This window comes from Sus scrofa, chromosome 5, assembly GCF_000003025.6.
Source record: "Sus scrofa isolate TJ Tabasco breed Duroc chromosome 5, Sscrofa11.1, whole genome shotgun sequence".
NCBI classification, from domain to species: Eukaryota; Metazoa; Chordata; class Mammalia; order Artiodactyla; family Suidae; genus Sus; species Sus scrofa.
The window spans coordinates 18,378,426-18,392,096 of record NC_010447.5 but is presented as its reverse complement, the minus strand read 5'-3'; the positions used below and the strand labels follow the sequence as shown (position 1 = coordinate 18,392,096).

The 13,671-nt window shown below is 52.2% G+C and overlaps 1 protein-coding gene across 9 annotated transcripts in view; it reads left to right on the top strand.

Annotated features, from left to right (window-relative positions):
• CSAD (cysteine sulfinic acid decarboxylase) overlaps window positions 1-12,757 on the top strand; it is a 31,107-nt gene extending 18,350 nt beyond the window's left edge. For 3 of the 9 annotated variants that reach the window (XM_021091702.1, XM_021091703.1, XM_021091705.1), the window contains 14 exons: window positions 2,639-2,775; window positions 3,057-3,183; window positions 3,263-3,353; window positions 3,665-3,771; window positions 4,217-4,332; window positions 5,054-5,133; window positions 5,448-5,502; window positions 8,760-8,876; window positions 8,959-9,023; window positions 9,319-9,400; window positions 9,834-10,033; window positions 10,188-10,239; window positions 10,382-10,471; window positions 11,614-12,757. In XM_021091702.1, the coding sequence (XP_020947361.1) occupies window positions 2,639-2,775; window positions 3,057-3,183; window positions 3,263-3,353; window positions 3,665-3,771; window positions 4,217-4,332; window positions 5,054-5,133; window positions 5,448-5,502; window positions 8,760-8,876; window positions 8,959-9,023; window positions 9,319-9,400; window positions 9,834-10,033; window positions 10,188-10,239; window positions 10,382-10,471; window positions 11,614-11,808 (1,514 nt within the window). In that variant the 3' untranslated portion in view covers window positions 11,809-12,757. Of the gene's footprint in view, window positions 1-834; window positions 949-1,634; window positions 2,386-2,638; window positions 2,776-3,056; window positions 3,184-3,262; window positions 3,354-3,664; window positions 3,772-4,216; window positions 4,333-5,053; window positions 5,134-5,447; window positions 5,503-8,759; window positions 8,877-8,958; window positions 9,024-9,318; window positions 9,401-9,833; window positions 10,034-10,187; window positions 10,240-10,381; window positions 10,472-11,613 lie in introns of those variants that run through there. The other 6 variants (XM_021091704.1, XM_021091706.1, XM_021091700.1 and 3 more) reach the window with 5 other exon arrangements.

Sequence of the window (13,671 nt, the reverse complement as noted above, 5' to 3'; positions counted from 1 at the left end):
TCTGTAGCCTTGGACACCTCCCCTTGGACGAGTACTTCCAAGAAATAACCATTTTACTTGCCATCCAGCCTCCCCTTTGTGTGTCCCTATTTCTTTCAGGGGCACCATTATTTTTCCAGTCACCTGGACTTGAAACCCCGGGGTCATCTTTGACCCTTCCTCCAGTGTAGATTCCCTAAGTGTTGAATTCGGCGTAATCCAGCAAGTGGTAGAGCCTGCAGATTCCCCTGTTACGGCAGATACCCAGCAGCCCTGCGCTGCAGCGTATCAGCTCTGGTGACAGCCCCGTGGCTGTAGTGTACCAGCTCCGGCAGCTTTGTGGCTGTAGTGGATCAGCTCTTTTACCCGGCGAGAAACCAAGCGAGCACTCGGAGAGTTGGAGAACTCAGGTTTATGACACCTGCGGGCTCAGAGGAGATTGCTCTCCAGAGTCTGAGCCCGGAAGAAGGGTTTCACAAGGCTTTTATGGGCTACGTCTTCCAGGTCCAAGCTTGGCTAGTTGGACTGGAGTGACGTCAGGCAAGGTAGTAGATGCGGAAACAAATTTACAGAAGCAGATGCATGGGGGAGGACTGGTTGGGGCAGTTGGCTAGACTTTGCTTAGTCATCATGGCTGGGGTCTCTCCTTTCTACATTTTATTGGGACATTTTTCTCCTATACCCCTACCTGTCCTTTCCTGCCGAGACCACCTTTCCTCACTTGTGGATCACGTCTGACCTGGTTACAGCAGAGGCCTCTTCATTCTGCTCCTGTGCACGGGTCTTCTGAGAGCATCGATTGCATGACATTTTTCCTAGCCACAGAATCTTGCAGTGGCTTCCCATTTTCTGCAGGATCTCGGTTCTCGGCCTGGCTGGCACTCAAGGCTCCCCATGGTCTCGTGCAGCTCTGCCCACCCTGCCTTTGCTTCCATATCGTCCTCGCAGACCTTCTCTCCAGCCAGCCAGGTACCTTCACAGACCTTAGAACCAGCCATTCTCATTCTTTTTTTTTTTTTTTTTTTTTTTTTATGTCTTTTTAGGGCTGTACCTGCGGCATATGGAACTTCAGGCTAAGGGTTGAATTGGAGCTGTAGCTGCCGGCCTACACCACAGCCACAGCCATGCCAGATCCGAGCCACATCTGCACCCTACACTGCAGCTCACGGCAGTGCTGGATCCTTTAACCCGCTGAGCAAGTCCAGGGATCAAACCCAAATCCTCATGGATACTAGTACTACAAAGGGAACTCCAAGTTTGTTTATTTGTTTTCCTACTCATTCTTGATGTAAGCCCATGGCATTCCTCCCCTGCTCCTGAATGCCTCTTCCTCCATTTCGGCAGTCCCATTTCTCCTGCCTGCTGTCACCATTCAGCCCCTGTTCCCGTCCACATCTTGCCCAGTCCTCGTCTTCCTCTCCTCTTCTGCATAGCGCCTGGGGAGTTCCTGTCATGGCGCAGCAGAAACAAATCTGACTAGGAACCATGACGTTGCAGGTTCGATCCCTGGCCTCGCTCAGTGGGTAAAGGATCCAGCTTTGCCGTGAGCTGTGGTGTAGGTTGAAGATGCGGCTCGGATCCTGAGTTGCTGTGGCTGTGGTGTAGGCCAGCAGCTACAGCTACGATTTGACCCCTAGCCTGGGAACCTCCATATTGCAGGGGGTGGGGCCCTAAAAAGCAGAAAAGAAAAAAAAAAAAAAAAGAATAGCATCTGGGCTGTAACAACTGCATGTGCATCTGTCACCCTAGGGCCCTGCAAAGGCCACTCCATGTTTCTTAAGCACTCTCAGGCTGCAAGGAACAGGGTTACACTTGTTTAACAAACTGTTTCCTCAGGGTAGCCTCCTTTCCTTCCTGCTCTTCTTTAGAGGAGAGGGCTTGAGAAATCAGGACAGCTCTGAGAAGACTCTGGGGGTGGGGATGCAAAGATTGGCCCGAGACTTCTGCCTGAGCCATTTCACCTCTCTAGTCTCCTCCAGGCTCCCTGCCCCCTCTGTCTCCAGGGTCACCTGCCACAGTTTCCTGCCTCTGGCCCCCACTGCTCTTGGCCCTCTGCCAAACACCCCTCTGGTCCCCACTCCGGGCCCTTTGGTTCGTGGTTGGAAGCCCCTCTTCCAGCTGCCTCTCCCCTCTGCTCCTCTCCAGTCTGGGGCGAATACAGCATGTGTTTCTGCCTTACATTCTCATCTCCCCGCTTCTTCATGCCAGCTAATGATTATTCAGGAAACTTCTCTCAACCTGCTGGCCTTGACCCAAATCTTTAGGGCAAGGGTCATGAGAGTGATGTCATGGGTCATGTGACTGCTGCCTATACCTCTCTCCCTCTGCTGCCCTGGTCCTAACATTCTAGAAAGCTAATTGTGTCCCCTGCCTCCAGCTCTCTTGGACAGAAGCCTGAGCTGAAAGGTAAGCCTCTCAATCTGTGCCTTAGGTGGGCAGTGGCTGCTGGATTCCACCTGCTCAGCACAAACCGCCTTTTTTCTTTCCCACCTGTTTCTCCTGGCCCTCTCCTCGGAAGCTCTCACTTGCCCTTGTCTGCACCGTGAAGGCTGGGGCTGAGCCGCACGACTGCGCCCCTCATGGAGTTGGGGTTCTTGGCTGGTTAGGTTCAGATGGGGTCCACAGGCTGAGTGCAGAATAACTCCTGCTCTGCTCACAGACCTTATCCTGATGGCTGACTCCAAACCACTCCTCTCCCTTGATGGGGACCCCGCGGCTGCAGAAGCTTTGCTCCAGGATGTGTTTGGCATCGTGGTGGATGAGGTCATTAGGAAAGGGACCAGCGCCTCCGAGAAGGTGGGTCTTTTCTCCCTTCTCCTCCTGCCCATCAAACCCGGCTCAGAACATTCCTCCTCTATCCAGGCTTCTCCCTAGAATTCATCACTGTCTCACTGTGCCTCGGGGATTATACACTGGGTCAGACGGTGTTTATTTACCCATGTTCTGCTGTTGCTTTGAAAATTATTCCCATCTTGCTGGAAGTGCAAGTTGGTGGTGCCTTGTGTCTGTCGAGACGTGGTTTGGGCAGCCAGTCCGTGGGGTGTCTCAGGGCCCCCAGGATCTCCCGCTCCTTCTAGGTCTGCGAGTGGAAGGAGCCAGAGGAGCTGAAACAGCTGCTGGACTTGGAGCTGCGCAGCGAGGGGGAGTCACAGGAGCAGATCCTAGAGCGGTGCCGGGCTGTGATCCGCTACAGCGTGAAGACCTGTGGGTCCTGGGTCCCGGAGGGAGGAGTGTCTGGGATTCATCCTCAGCTCCACCCTGAGCCCCCTGCCCGCTTCTCCAGGTCACCCTCGTTTCTTCAACCAGCTCTTCTCAGGGTTGGATCCCCATGCCCTAGCTGGGCGCATTGTCACCGAGAGCCTCAACACCAGCCAGTGAGCCATCCCTGGGCCCCCTCTCCCACCCCACAAAGGACTTGGGTCTGCAGGGGGCACACCTGGCATGGGGAGAGAATGGGGATTGCCCCCTCTCTTTGCTGCCAATCTCTGCTGGCAGAGTCTTCACCCTCGTACCCTTTGGGCTCCCTTTCTCCAGGCTTTCTTATACCTCCGGGCTCCCGTTGTTTCTCCTCCTTCCCTGGTTCTTTGTCCTCAGCCCAGTCCTCTCTTTGGACCCTCCCCTCGCTCCCTCTCTCCCCCACTCCTCTAAGAGTCCCTCCAGTTCTCATTATCCCCTCTCCTGGCAGGTACACGTATGAAATCGCCCCCGTGTTTGTACTCATGGAAGAAGAGGTGCTGAAGAAACTCCGGGCCCTGGTGGGCTGGAGCTCTGGGGATGGGGTCTTTTGCCCTGGTATGTGACCAGGAGGGGGGGTGCCTGTCTTTGGTCTTTTCAAGTGTTCCTCCTCTCCCGCTGTTCTCTGGCTCTCAGCTGGCAGCGAGGGGCACGTCCTCTTTGTTTCTTCTCCAGCTGGGCTCGGGCCAAACCTGAGAAAAGCTGTCCAATCCCCCGTATCCTGGTGTTTGCCCAACAGTCCGTGGGATCAGCACTTCAGTGACCTGATGGGGGGTGGGGGTGGATCCTGGGATCGGCCCAGGATAAGGAGGGGTAGTCCAGGGAATCTGCAGATCCCGCTTCTGGCTTGCTGGCTTGCCATTGGTCGAGCCCTTAGAACTCATGGCCTGAGAGCCAATCACTCTGCTTCTTTGATCAGTTCTGGGTGGAGAGGTCAGGAGAGCCGCACTCCAGTTCTGACCCACTGCCCCTCCCTCTCGCTACCACCTCTTCCCTGTGACAGGTGGCTCCATCTCCAACATGTATGCTATGAACCTGGCCCGCTATCAGCGCTACCCGGATTGCAAACAGAGGGGCCTCCGGGCACTGCCACCCCTGGCCCTCTTCACATCCAAGGAGGTGAGAAGTGGCACGAGCCTTCCCGGGGCTCCTAATTCTAACCTCCACCCAGCTGAGTCTGAGACCCGTCAGGTTCTCTGCCTGCCCAGACCTACCTCTGCTGAGGCCAGCCTGCCCCCCCCCCCCCCCCGGCAGATCTGCCTCCTTCTAACCAGGGGGATGGAGGAAACACTTCCATTCACCTTGGCTTCTGTCTGGGGGTAGTGGAGGGGCAGCCAGGAACGCTTTCTACTAAGAGTATGGTTCACAGCGGTGTCTGTATAACCTGGGAGCTTGTTAGAAATTCAGATTCTTGGAGCTCCCATCAGAAATCAGCAGAAATGAATCTGACTAGCATCCATGAGGACACAGGTTCAATCCCTGGCCTTGCCCAGTGGGTTAAGGATCCGGCGTTGCCGTGAGCTGTAGTGTAGGTCGCAGACACGGCTTGGATCTGGCATTGCTGTGGCTGTGGTGTAGGCCAGCTATAGCTCCAATTCGACCCCTAGCCTGGGAACCTCCCTATGCTGTGGATGCGGCCCTAAAAAGATGCACCCCCCCAAAAAAAAGAAAAAGAAATGCAGAGTCTCGGGTCCCAGCCCAGACCTACTGAATAGGAATCTGCATTTTAACCAGACCCACCGGGGATGCGAGAACATCGGAGAAGCCCTGGTGTCCAGGATCTCGTGTATTTCACCAGTCTCTCTCCACTCCTCCCCCGGCCCTCTGCCTTCCTCCACAGTGTCATTACTCCATCAAGAAGGGAGCTGCCTTTCTGGGACTTGGCACCGACAGTGTCCGAATAGTCCAGGCAGATGAGAGGTGAAGGTCCTTCTGTCTGCGTGGCTCAGACCCAGCCTGGCTTAGCGTGCCCTCCCGCTGCCAGAGGCTCTGGCCTGGGGCCCACACCCCAGTGGACTTCTCTCCCTAGTCTGTTCCCCCAGAATTGCTGCTTCATGCCTACCAGTGCCTGCTTAGAGTCTCCGCCCTGTCCCTGAGATCTGTTTACCCCTCTTAGGGAAAAATCAACATTGTGGCCTCTGCATTGCTAAGCTCACATTACCCTGCTCTCGACAGTTCTGCCGCCTAGTCTAGAGAGTCTGTTACTTCTCTACCTACTCAGTTTTCTTTTCCAGAGGGAAAATGATCCCTGAGGATCTGGAGCAGCAGATCAGACTGGCTGAGGCTGAGGTGAGTGAGTGAAGGGGGCTGGAGCAGTGGAGCAGGACAACCCCCCCCCACCCCCGCCCCAGTCCCTTTCTTAGAGGATTCTTTGGCCTGTCCCTACTCAAGGCATCCTTTCCCCACCCCCATCTCCACAGCTGTGTCCTCCCCCACCATGGGCTGCATTGATCCCTGGGGAGGCTGGGGAGCGAGGACACTACAGTCCGAGACCCATGGGCAGGATTGAGCTCGAGGCAGCTGCAGGACCAAGTCACTGAGTGGAGTCCCAAGGAGCACTGCCCGGAGGGTGTGGGGGACCCGAAGTGTAGCGCAGGTTTCTGGGAGCTGGGAGGGCCTGTGCAGGAAGATGTGCGGGCTTGGAGCGGTGGGAAGTGTGGAGGCTCCCGGATGGCCCTCCACCCCCCACCACCAACTGGGGGACCTGGAAACCGCTACAGCCATCCTAGAGGGCATTTGGGCACAATCTGTACAATTTTTTTTTTTTTTTTTTTAATGGCTGCACCCATGGCGTATGGAAGTTCTCAAGCTAGGAGTCGAGTTGGAGCTGCAACTGCCGGCCTCCACCACAGCTCCCGGCCTACACCACAGCCACAGCAACTCAGGATCCAAGCCGCATCTGTGACCTCTGCTGCAGCTCACAGCAATGCCAGATCCTTACTGCCGTGAGTGGGCCCAGGGATAGAACCAATATCCTTAAGGACACTATGTTGGGTTCTTAACCCACTGAGCCACAACGGGAACTCCTGAACAATTGTTAAATATAGTAGATTCCTTAGACTTTTCTAGATACAATGTCATGTAATTTGAAAACAGAGATAATATTGCCTTTTCTCTTTCCAATCTGGATGCCTCTTATTTTTTTTACCTCATTGCCCTACTAGAACCTCGGCACAGGGTTGAAAAGAAATGCAGAGACTGAACAAACATCTTGTCTTGTTCCTGATCTTGGGGGAGACGCTTTCCGTCTGTCACTCTTTTTTTTTTTTTTTTTTTTTTTTTTTGTCTTTTTGCCTTTTCTAGGGCCGCTTCTGCGGCACATGGAGATTCCCAGGTTAGGGGTCGAATCGGAGCTGTAGCCACCAGCCTACGCCAGAGCCACAGCAACGCGGGGTCCGAGCCGCATCTGCAGCCTACACCACAGCTCACCGCAACGCCGGATCCCCAACCCACTGAGCAAGGCCAGGGACCAAACCTGCAACCTCATGGTTCCTAGTGGGATTCATTAACCACTGCGCCACGACAGGACCTCCCGTCTGTCACTCTTGAGTGTGATGGTAGCTATGGAGTTTTTGTAGTTGCCCTTTATCCGGTTGAGGGATTTTTAGTTTTTGAAGTGTTTTTACCATGAAGGAGTATTGGATTTTGTCGAAAGTCTTCTGTGTCTATTGAGATGATCAATAGACCGCACTGAGATGTGGGTTTTTTCCCTTTATTCTGTTGGTAAGGTTGTATCACATTAATTGATATATATATTTTTTTGTCTTTTTGTCTTTTTGCCTTTTCTAGGCTGCTCCTGCGGCATATGGAGGTTCCCAGGCTAGGGGTGGAATCCGAGCTATAGCCACTGGCCTACGCCACAGCCACAGCAATGCCAGATCCAAGCTGAGTCTGTAACCTACACCACAGTTCACGGCAACGCCAGATCCCTAACCCACTGAGCAAGGCCAGGGATTGAACCCGCAACCTCATGGTTCCTAGTCAGATTCGTTAACCACTGAGCCATGACAGGAACTCCGACATTAATTGATTTTTGGATTGTTATACCAGCTTACACTCCTGGAACAAATCCCACTTTATCATGGCATATAATTCTTTTTATATATTGCTGCAAATTTGGTTTGCTAGTGTTTTGTAGATTTTTATGTCTGTATTTATTTATAAGATATGTATATATGTATATATATAACCATTGGGCTAAGATGGGAACTCCTTAGATATATTTTGTAGTTTTCTTGTGATGTTTTGTCTGGTTTTAGTATCAGGGTAATATGTACCTCATAGGATGAATATGGAAGTGTTTCTTCCTCTTCTTTTTTTTTCTTTTGGAAGTTTACGAAGAGCTGATATCAGTTCTCTTTTATATGTTTTGTAGAATTTATCAGTGAAGCCATCTGAGCCTGTGCTTTCTTCATTGTAATTATTATTATTATTATTATTATTATTATTATTATTTTGCCTTCTAGGGCTGCATCTGCAACATATAGAGGTTCCCAGGCTAGGGGTTGAATCAGAGCTGTAGCTGCTAGCCTACGCCACAGCCACAGCAATGCCAGATCCCCGGCCCACTGACCAAGGCCAGGGATGGAACCCACATCCTCATGGATACTAGTTGGATTCATTTCTGCTGTGCCACAACGGGAACTTCCCATAGTAGTTTTTTAAACACGAATTCAGTTTCTTCATAAACTTTTGTCCTATAAGGGCATTTTAAATAGTATTTTGATCATCCAGTAAGATATTAAACTTTTTTGAAAGAATATAAGCTTTGGGGAGTCCCCTGGTGGTCTAGTGGTTGGGACTCGGTGCTTTCACTGCTGCAGTGCAGGTTCAGTCCCTGGTCTGGGAACTGAGATCCCACATCAAGCTGCTGCATGCCTTGGCAAAAAAAAGCAAGCAAAAGGGAGGGAGGAATGAAGGAAGGAAGGAAGAAAAACAAAACAAAAAGAATATGAGCTTTGGAAATAGACCACCAGACAGTCCTCTGTTTAAATTCCATCTCTGGGGGGATGAATCAAGATGGCAGAGGAGTAAGACATGGCCCTCACCTTCTCCCACAAACACATCAAATTCCATCTCTGGGAGTTCCTATCATGGCTCAGTAGTTAACGAATCCGACTAGGAACCATGAGGTTGCAGGTTCGATCCCTGGCCTCGCTCAGTGGGTTATGGATCTGGAGTTGCCCTGAGCTGTGGTGTAGGTCGCAGATGTGGCTCGGATCCCGAGTTGCTGTGGCTCTGGTGTAGGCCGGTGGCTATAGCTCGGATTAGACCCCTAGCCTGGGAACCTCCATATGCTGCAGGTGTGGCCCTAGAAAGGATAAAAAGATAAAATTCCATCTCTGGAGCTTTGGCTGGGGACAGGTTTCTTAACACCTCTGACTCTCTGTGTCCTCACTTGCAAGTGAAGGGGGACAGTAACACACTGCGAGGTTGAAAGGGCGCAGGTCAGGCATGCAGAGCATTTAGAGCGGGGTCTCAGCAGGCGCTGGGTAGCTCTTGAGATGATTTCACAGCCTCTTTGTCCCTCTCCCTTTTTGCCGCAGGGTGCTGTGCCATTTCTGGTCAGTGCCACCTCTGGCACTACCGTGCTGGGGGCCTTTGACCCCCTGGAGGCCATTGCTGATGTGTGCCAGCGTCACGGGCTGTGGCTGCACGTGGATGTGAGTGGGACTCAGGCCTGGGGGTGAGGCGGGCTGAGCCGAGGCCAAAGCCAAGGCCCACGTTGTTCCTTCTGCTCCACAGGCCGCCTGGGGGGGGAGTGTTCTGCTGTCACAGACCCATCGACATCTTCTGGATGGGATCCAGAGGTTCGTACCACCCCTTCCTTCCTGAGTCTCATCCTTCAGGTCCTTGATCCAGAGCAGTCTCAGACCGGGAGCTGGGATGAGAGTAGGGGGAGGAGGCTGGTAGGAGGGAGGGTTAGAGAGATGGTTGATTGGGGCTGGGAGGTCAGATGTCAGACTTGGGAATTCTGCTAGGCTGGGGAGAAACTAAAGCCCCTTTTATTGGAGATCCAGAAGGTGGGGGGCAGGAAGGGGGCTTGCTCTGGTTGGGCAGTTTGACAGGGAGCCAGCTGACCCTGCTTTGCTGTGCCCACCCCAGGGCTGACTCCGTGGCCTGGAATCCCCACAAGCTCCTCTCCGTAGGCCTGCAGTGTTCGGCTCTCCTTCTCCGAGACACGTCGGTGGGTCCGCCCCTGCCCGCCCCCCGCCCTGCCTCCCACCCTGGACCTCTGTCTCCCACCCCACCTGAGAGGGGCTCCTGGCCTCACTGTGTTCTCCTGACCATCCTTCCGAAGCCAAATATCTGCCACTGCCCTAATCTCCCTGTTGTGGGCTCCCTCTCTCCCCCTGACTTAGCGCAAAGGAAATAGTTCCCCGCTTGAGGCTGTGATCGGAGGGATCCCGAGTTGTTTGGGAAGAACTCTGTGGATAGAAACACCAGAGAGAGGGTCTCAGTCAGCTGGCAGCCATGCTGTCAGTGCCGCCTGGTTCTAGGGACAGAAATGCGTGGACTGAGCTAAGACATCGCCCTGAGCTAAGGCATCGCCCAGTGCAGGGCCCTGGAAGAAACCTCGGTGGAGAGGGTGGGTCTGACCATCTCCCCACCCTCCGCAGAACCTGCTCAAGCGCTGCCACGGGTCCCAGGCCAGCTACCTCTTCCAGCAGGACAAGTTCTACGACGTGACCCTGGACACGGGGGACAAGGTGGTGCAGTGTGGCCGCCGCGTGGACTGTCTGAAGCTGTGGCTCATGTGGAAGGCACAGGGCGGGCAGGGGCTGGAGCGGCGAGTGGACCAGGCCTTTGCCCTTGCCCGGTAGGAGTGGGGGCGGTCCTGGTTCCCTTCCCCCTGGGGTCCAGCCCCTGCACCCCTTTCCTCAGGGTCTCTGGGCTCACTCTCTGGGTCGCTTCTGTTTGTGGCATCTCTGCCTTTCCGCCTCCACCCGTGAGTTCTCACTGTCTGTTCACAGGTACCTGGCGGAGGAATTGAAGAAGCGGGAGGGGTTTGAGTTGGTCATGGAGGTATGACGACCTCGTGCCGTTTCGCATCCCTCCACCCCCTGCCTGTCCCACTCGCAAAGCCCTGATGAGGAAAGAGGGGGCAGTGAGAGGAGAATGGTCCCCCTGCCTCAGCTCACACCTTCCTATCCCTCATTCCTCCCAGCCTGAATTTGTCAATGTGTGTTTCTGGTTCGTGCCCCCCAGTCTGCGGGGAAAGAAGGGGAGTCCGGATTACAATGAAAGGCTGGCTAAGGTAGGCAGTCTCTTCCCGGCGCTGATGAACTGGTTGGGAACTGACGCAGCTGGTGCGTTTCCGCCCCCTGCTGGCTGTGAGTGAGATGGCAGGTCCCTTTGCTAGACTGGCCGCTGAGGTGGGGCTGTAACCCAGAAGAGGACGCCCACTTGTCCTCATTTCTTTGAGGTTGAAGATGGGGAATAAGGTATCTCTTTCTGGGAAAGAAGAAGGCAGAGAGGGGCCTCACAAGAGAAGTCACCCGTACAGTACATAGATCTCTTGTGCAGGGCGTTCTGCTGAGAGCTCAGCCCCAGGATGGAGGTGTCAGGCAGAAAGATCTTGGAAATTTTACTCACTGATGCTGGGGACAGAACAGCCCAGTCAGGCCAAGAGACCCTTCGTCCCTAAGGGTAGATCAGTAAGGGGCTGCAGTTGGTCTGAAAGGATCAGAGTGTTCTCGCTCTTGAGGAGTATTTATTTATTTATTTGCTTTGCTTTGCTTTTTAGGGCCACACCTGCAGCATATGGAAGCTCCTAGGCCAGGGGTCGAATGGGAGCTGTAGCTGCCAGCCTATGCCACAGCATGTGGGATCCAAACCATGTCTGTGACCTAGACCACAGCTCACGGCAATGCCGAATCCTTAACCCACTGAGTGAGGCCAGGGATTAAACCCGCACCCTAGTGGATACTAGTCGGGTTCATTACCACTGAGCCCCAGCAGGAACTCCAAGGAGTCATTATTTTACAGAACAGGAGTTACCTATTTGAAGCCACTGTGTTCAAGGCAGTCTTGGAAATTACATATTAGATCACAGGGTGCAGATCAAAAATATTACAGGAGTTCAGAGAAGGGAGAAGAAGGTGTTAAGGATGACGAAAGCTTGAAGTTAGACAGAAAGAGCAGTGTAGAGATTCAGCGAAGCGTCAGGATTTAGCAGAAAACGGCCCATGTGACAACTTGAAGATTGGTGAGATGGAAAGAACCCAGGGGGTAGAGAGGGCCCAGCAGGCTGGACGGGGTGGCGAAGGTAAGCTGGGGCCGCGGTCAGGATCCGGGCAGCGAGTGCTGCCTCTGGAAGGAGGCTGGGCGGAGGGACATGCAAGTCCAAGTCCGGGAGCCCACCCCGCCGCCTGACCCCACCCGGGCCGCTGCTGGCAGCTCGCGCCCCTCCTCCCCCAGGTGGCGCCCATCCTCAAGGAGAGCATGGTGAAGAAGGGCTCCATGATGATCGGCTACCAGCCCCACGGCACCCGGGGCAACTTCTTCCGCATGGTCGTGGCCAACCCTGCACTGACCCGGGTTGATATGGACTTCCTGCTGAACGAGCTGGAACAGCTGGGCCAGGACCTCTGAGCCGCTCCTTCTGGCTGCTGGCCTGGACCCCCCCACGCACCCCACCGTCTCCGTCTCCCTAAATCCCCTCCCTGTGTTCTCAAGAACAACCTCTCAACAGCCTCTTTAGGAAACAATTCTAGGAAACAAAGTCGTCTTAATTTTTTTTTTTTTTTCCCTTTTAGGGCTGCACCTGCGGCATATGGAGGTTCCCAGGCTAGGGGTCAAACCGGAGCTATAGCTGCCAGCCTACTCCCCACAGCAATGTGGGATCCAAGCCGCACCTGCGACCTACACCTCAGGTCACTGCCAAGCTGGCCCCTTAACCCACTGAGCGAGGCCAGGGATCGAACCTGCAACCTCATGGTTATTGGTCAGGTTCATTTCTGCTGTGCCACAATGGGAACCCCAAAGTCATTTTAACTTTTATGTACTTTGACCCACTCACTCTCCTTTAAGTATTTGATGTTAGGAGAATGTTGAAATAAACCATAGCATATCCAAATCATGGAATCTTACTCTGCCATTAAAATTATGTTTACAAAGAGGATTTTTATAGATAAGAGAAAAATAACTTCAATATAGTGTTACATTGAGAAAGCTGGGTGTAAGACTTTATATATAGTAATATCTGAGCTGTATTCAAAAATACATAGGAGTTCCCTTGTGGCACAGCAGGTCCAGGGTCCAGTGTTGTCACTGCAGTGGCTTAGATCACTGCTGTGGCACAGGTTCAGTCCCTGGCCCAGGAATTTCCACATGCTGCAGGTATGGCCAAAAAAAATTTAAAAAGTAGGAAGAGACTGATGAAATGAAATATGCTGAAATGTTAATAGTCTTCCCTGGGATGGGAGTATAGGCAATTTAAAGATTAACTTCTTTATACATTTTGTGCTTTCCCCTTTTATGGTATAATGAATATCTATTACTTTTATGGTAGGAAAATAATAAAGTTTAAATTTCAGCTGTTGTCTTTTGGTATGTTTTGAAGTTTGTTACCTGTAAACAAAAGAGTAGAGAATGCAGATTTATAAAAGAGTAATGAAAGGTATGAGAGGCTAAAAATAGGAAAAATTTTTCCCAAAAATCTTGAGTAGGAAGGGAAAGATCAAAAATGGAGTCACTCTCGGAGTTCCCGTCATGGTTCAGTGGAAACAAATCTGACTAGCATCCATGAGGACCCAGGTTCCATCCCTGGCCTCGCTCAGTGGGCTAAGGATCCGGCGTCGCCATGAGCTGTGGTGTAGGTCGCAGACGTGACTCAGATCTGGTGTTGCTGTGGCTGTGGCATAGGCCAGCGGGTTTAGCTGCAATTTGACCCCTAACCTGGGAACCTCCATATGCCGTGGGTGTGGCCCTAAAAAGAGAAAAAGAAAAAAAAAATGGAGTCACTTTGAAATTAACTGTGCTTTCATGACACTGAAAGCAAAATGGGTACTGATTGTATGACGAGAACAGAGCCTTGTCTGCTTATCATTCTTGAAAATCTTCACACACAAAACAGAAAAGTAAGAATGTTTCTTCTGTAATTTAAACAACAGAAACCAAGTTAAAAAAAAAGAGAGAGAGCCCAGCAACCAAACCAACCACTGTTACATCTTCTGTTATTGCTTCTGTCTTACATAAAACCATCCATTTAACACTTAATCCTGGGCTGGTGTTGCTTCTCAGTCACTTTTGGGGAAAGAAGCATTTAGCTGCACAAATTATTTAGGACAAGTGGCAAGTCTACCAGAACTTTCTGTTATTTCCAATACCTAAAAATACCATTTATGAAAACAATAATGTGGTCGTGTAAAAGTCATCCAGAGTTATTTGAAGAGGCAAATACAGACTGTACAAACCATAGCAAAAGAACATCCAAATCTCAAGCCCAATTCTCTA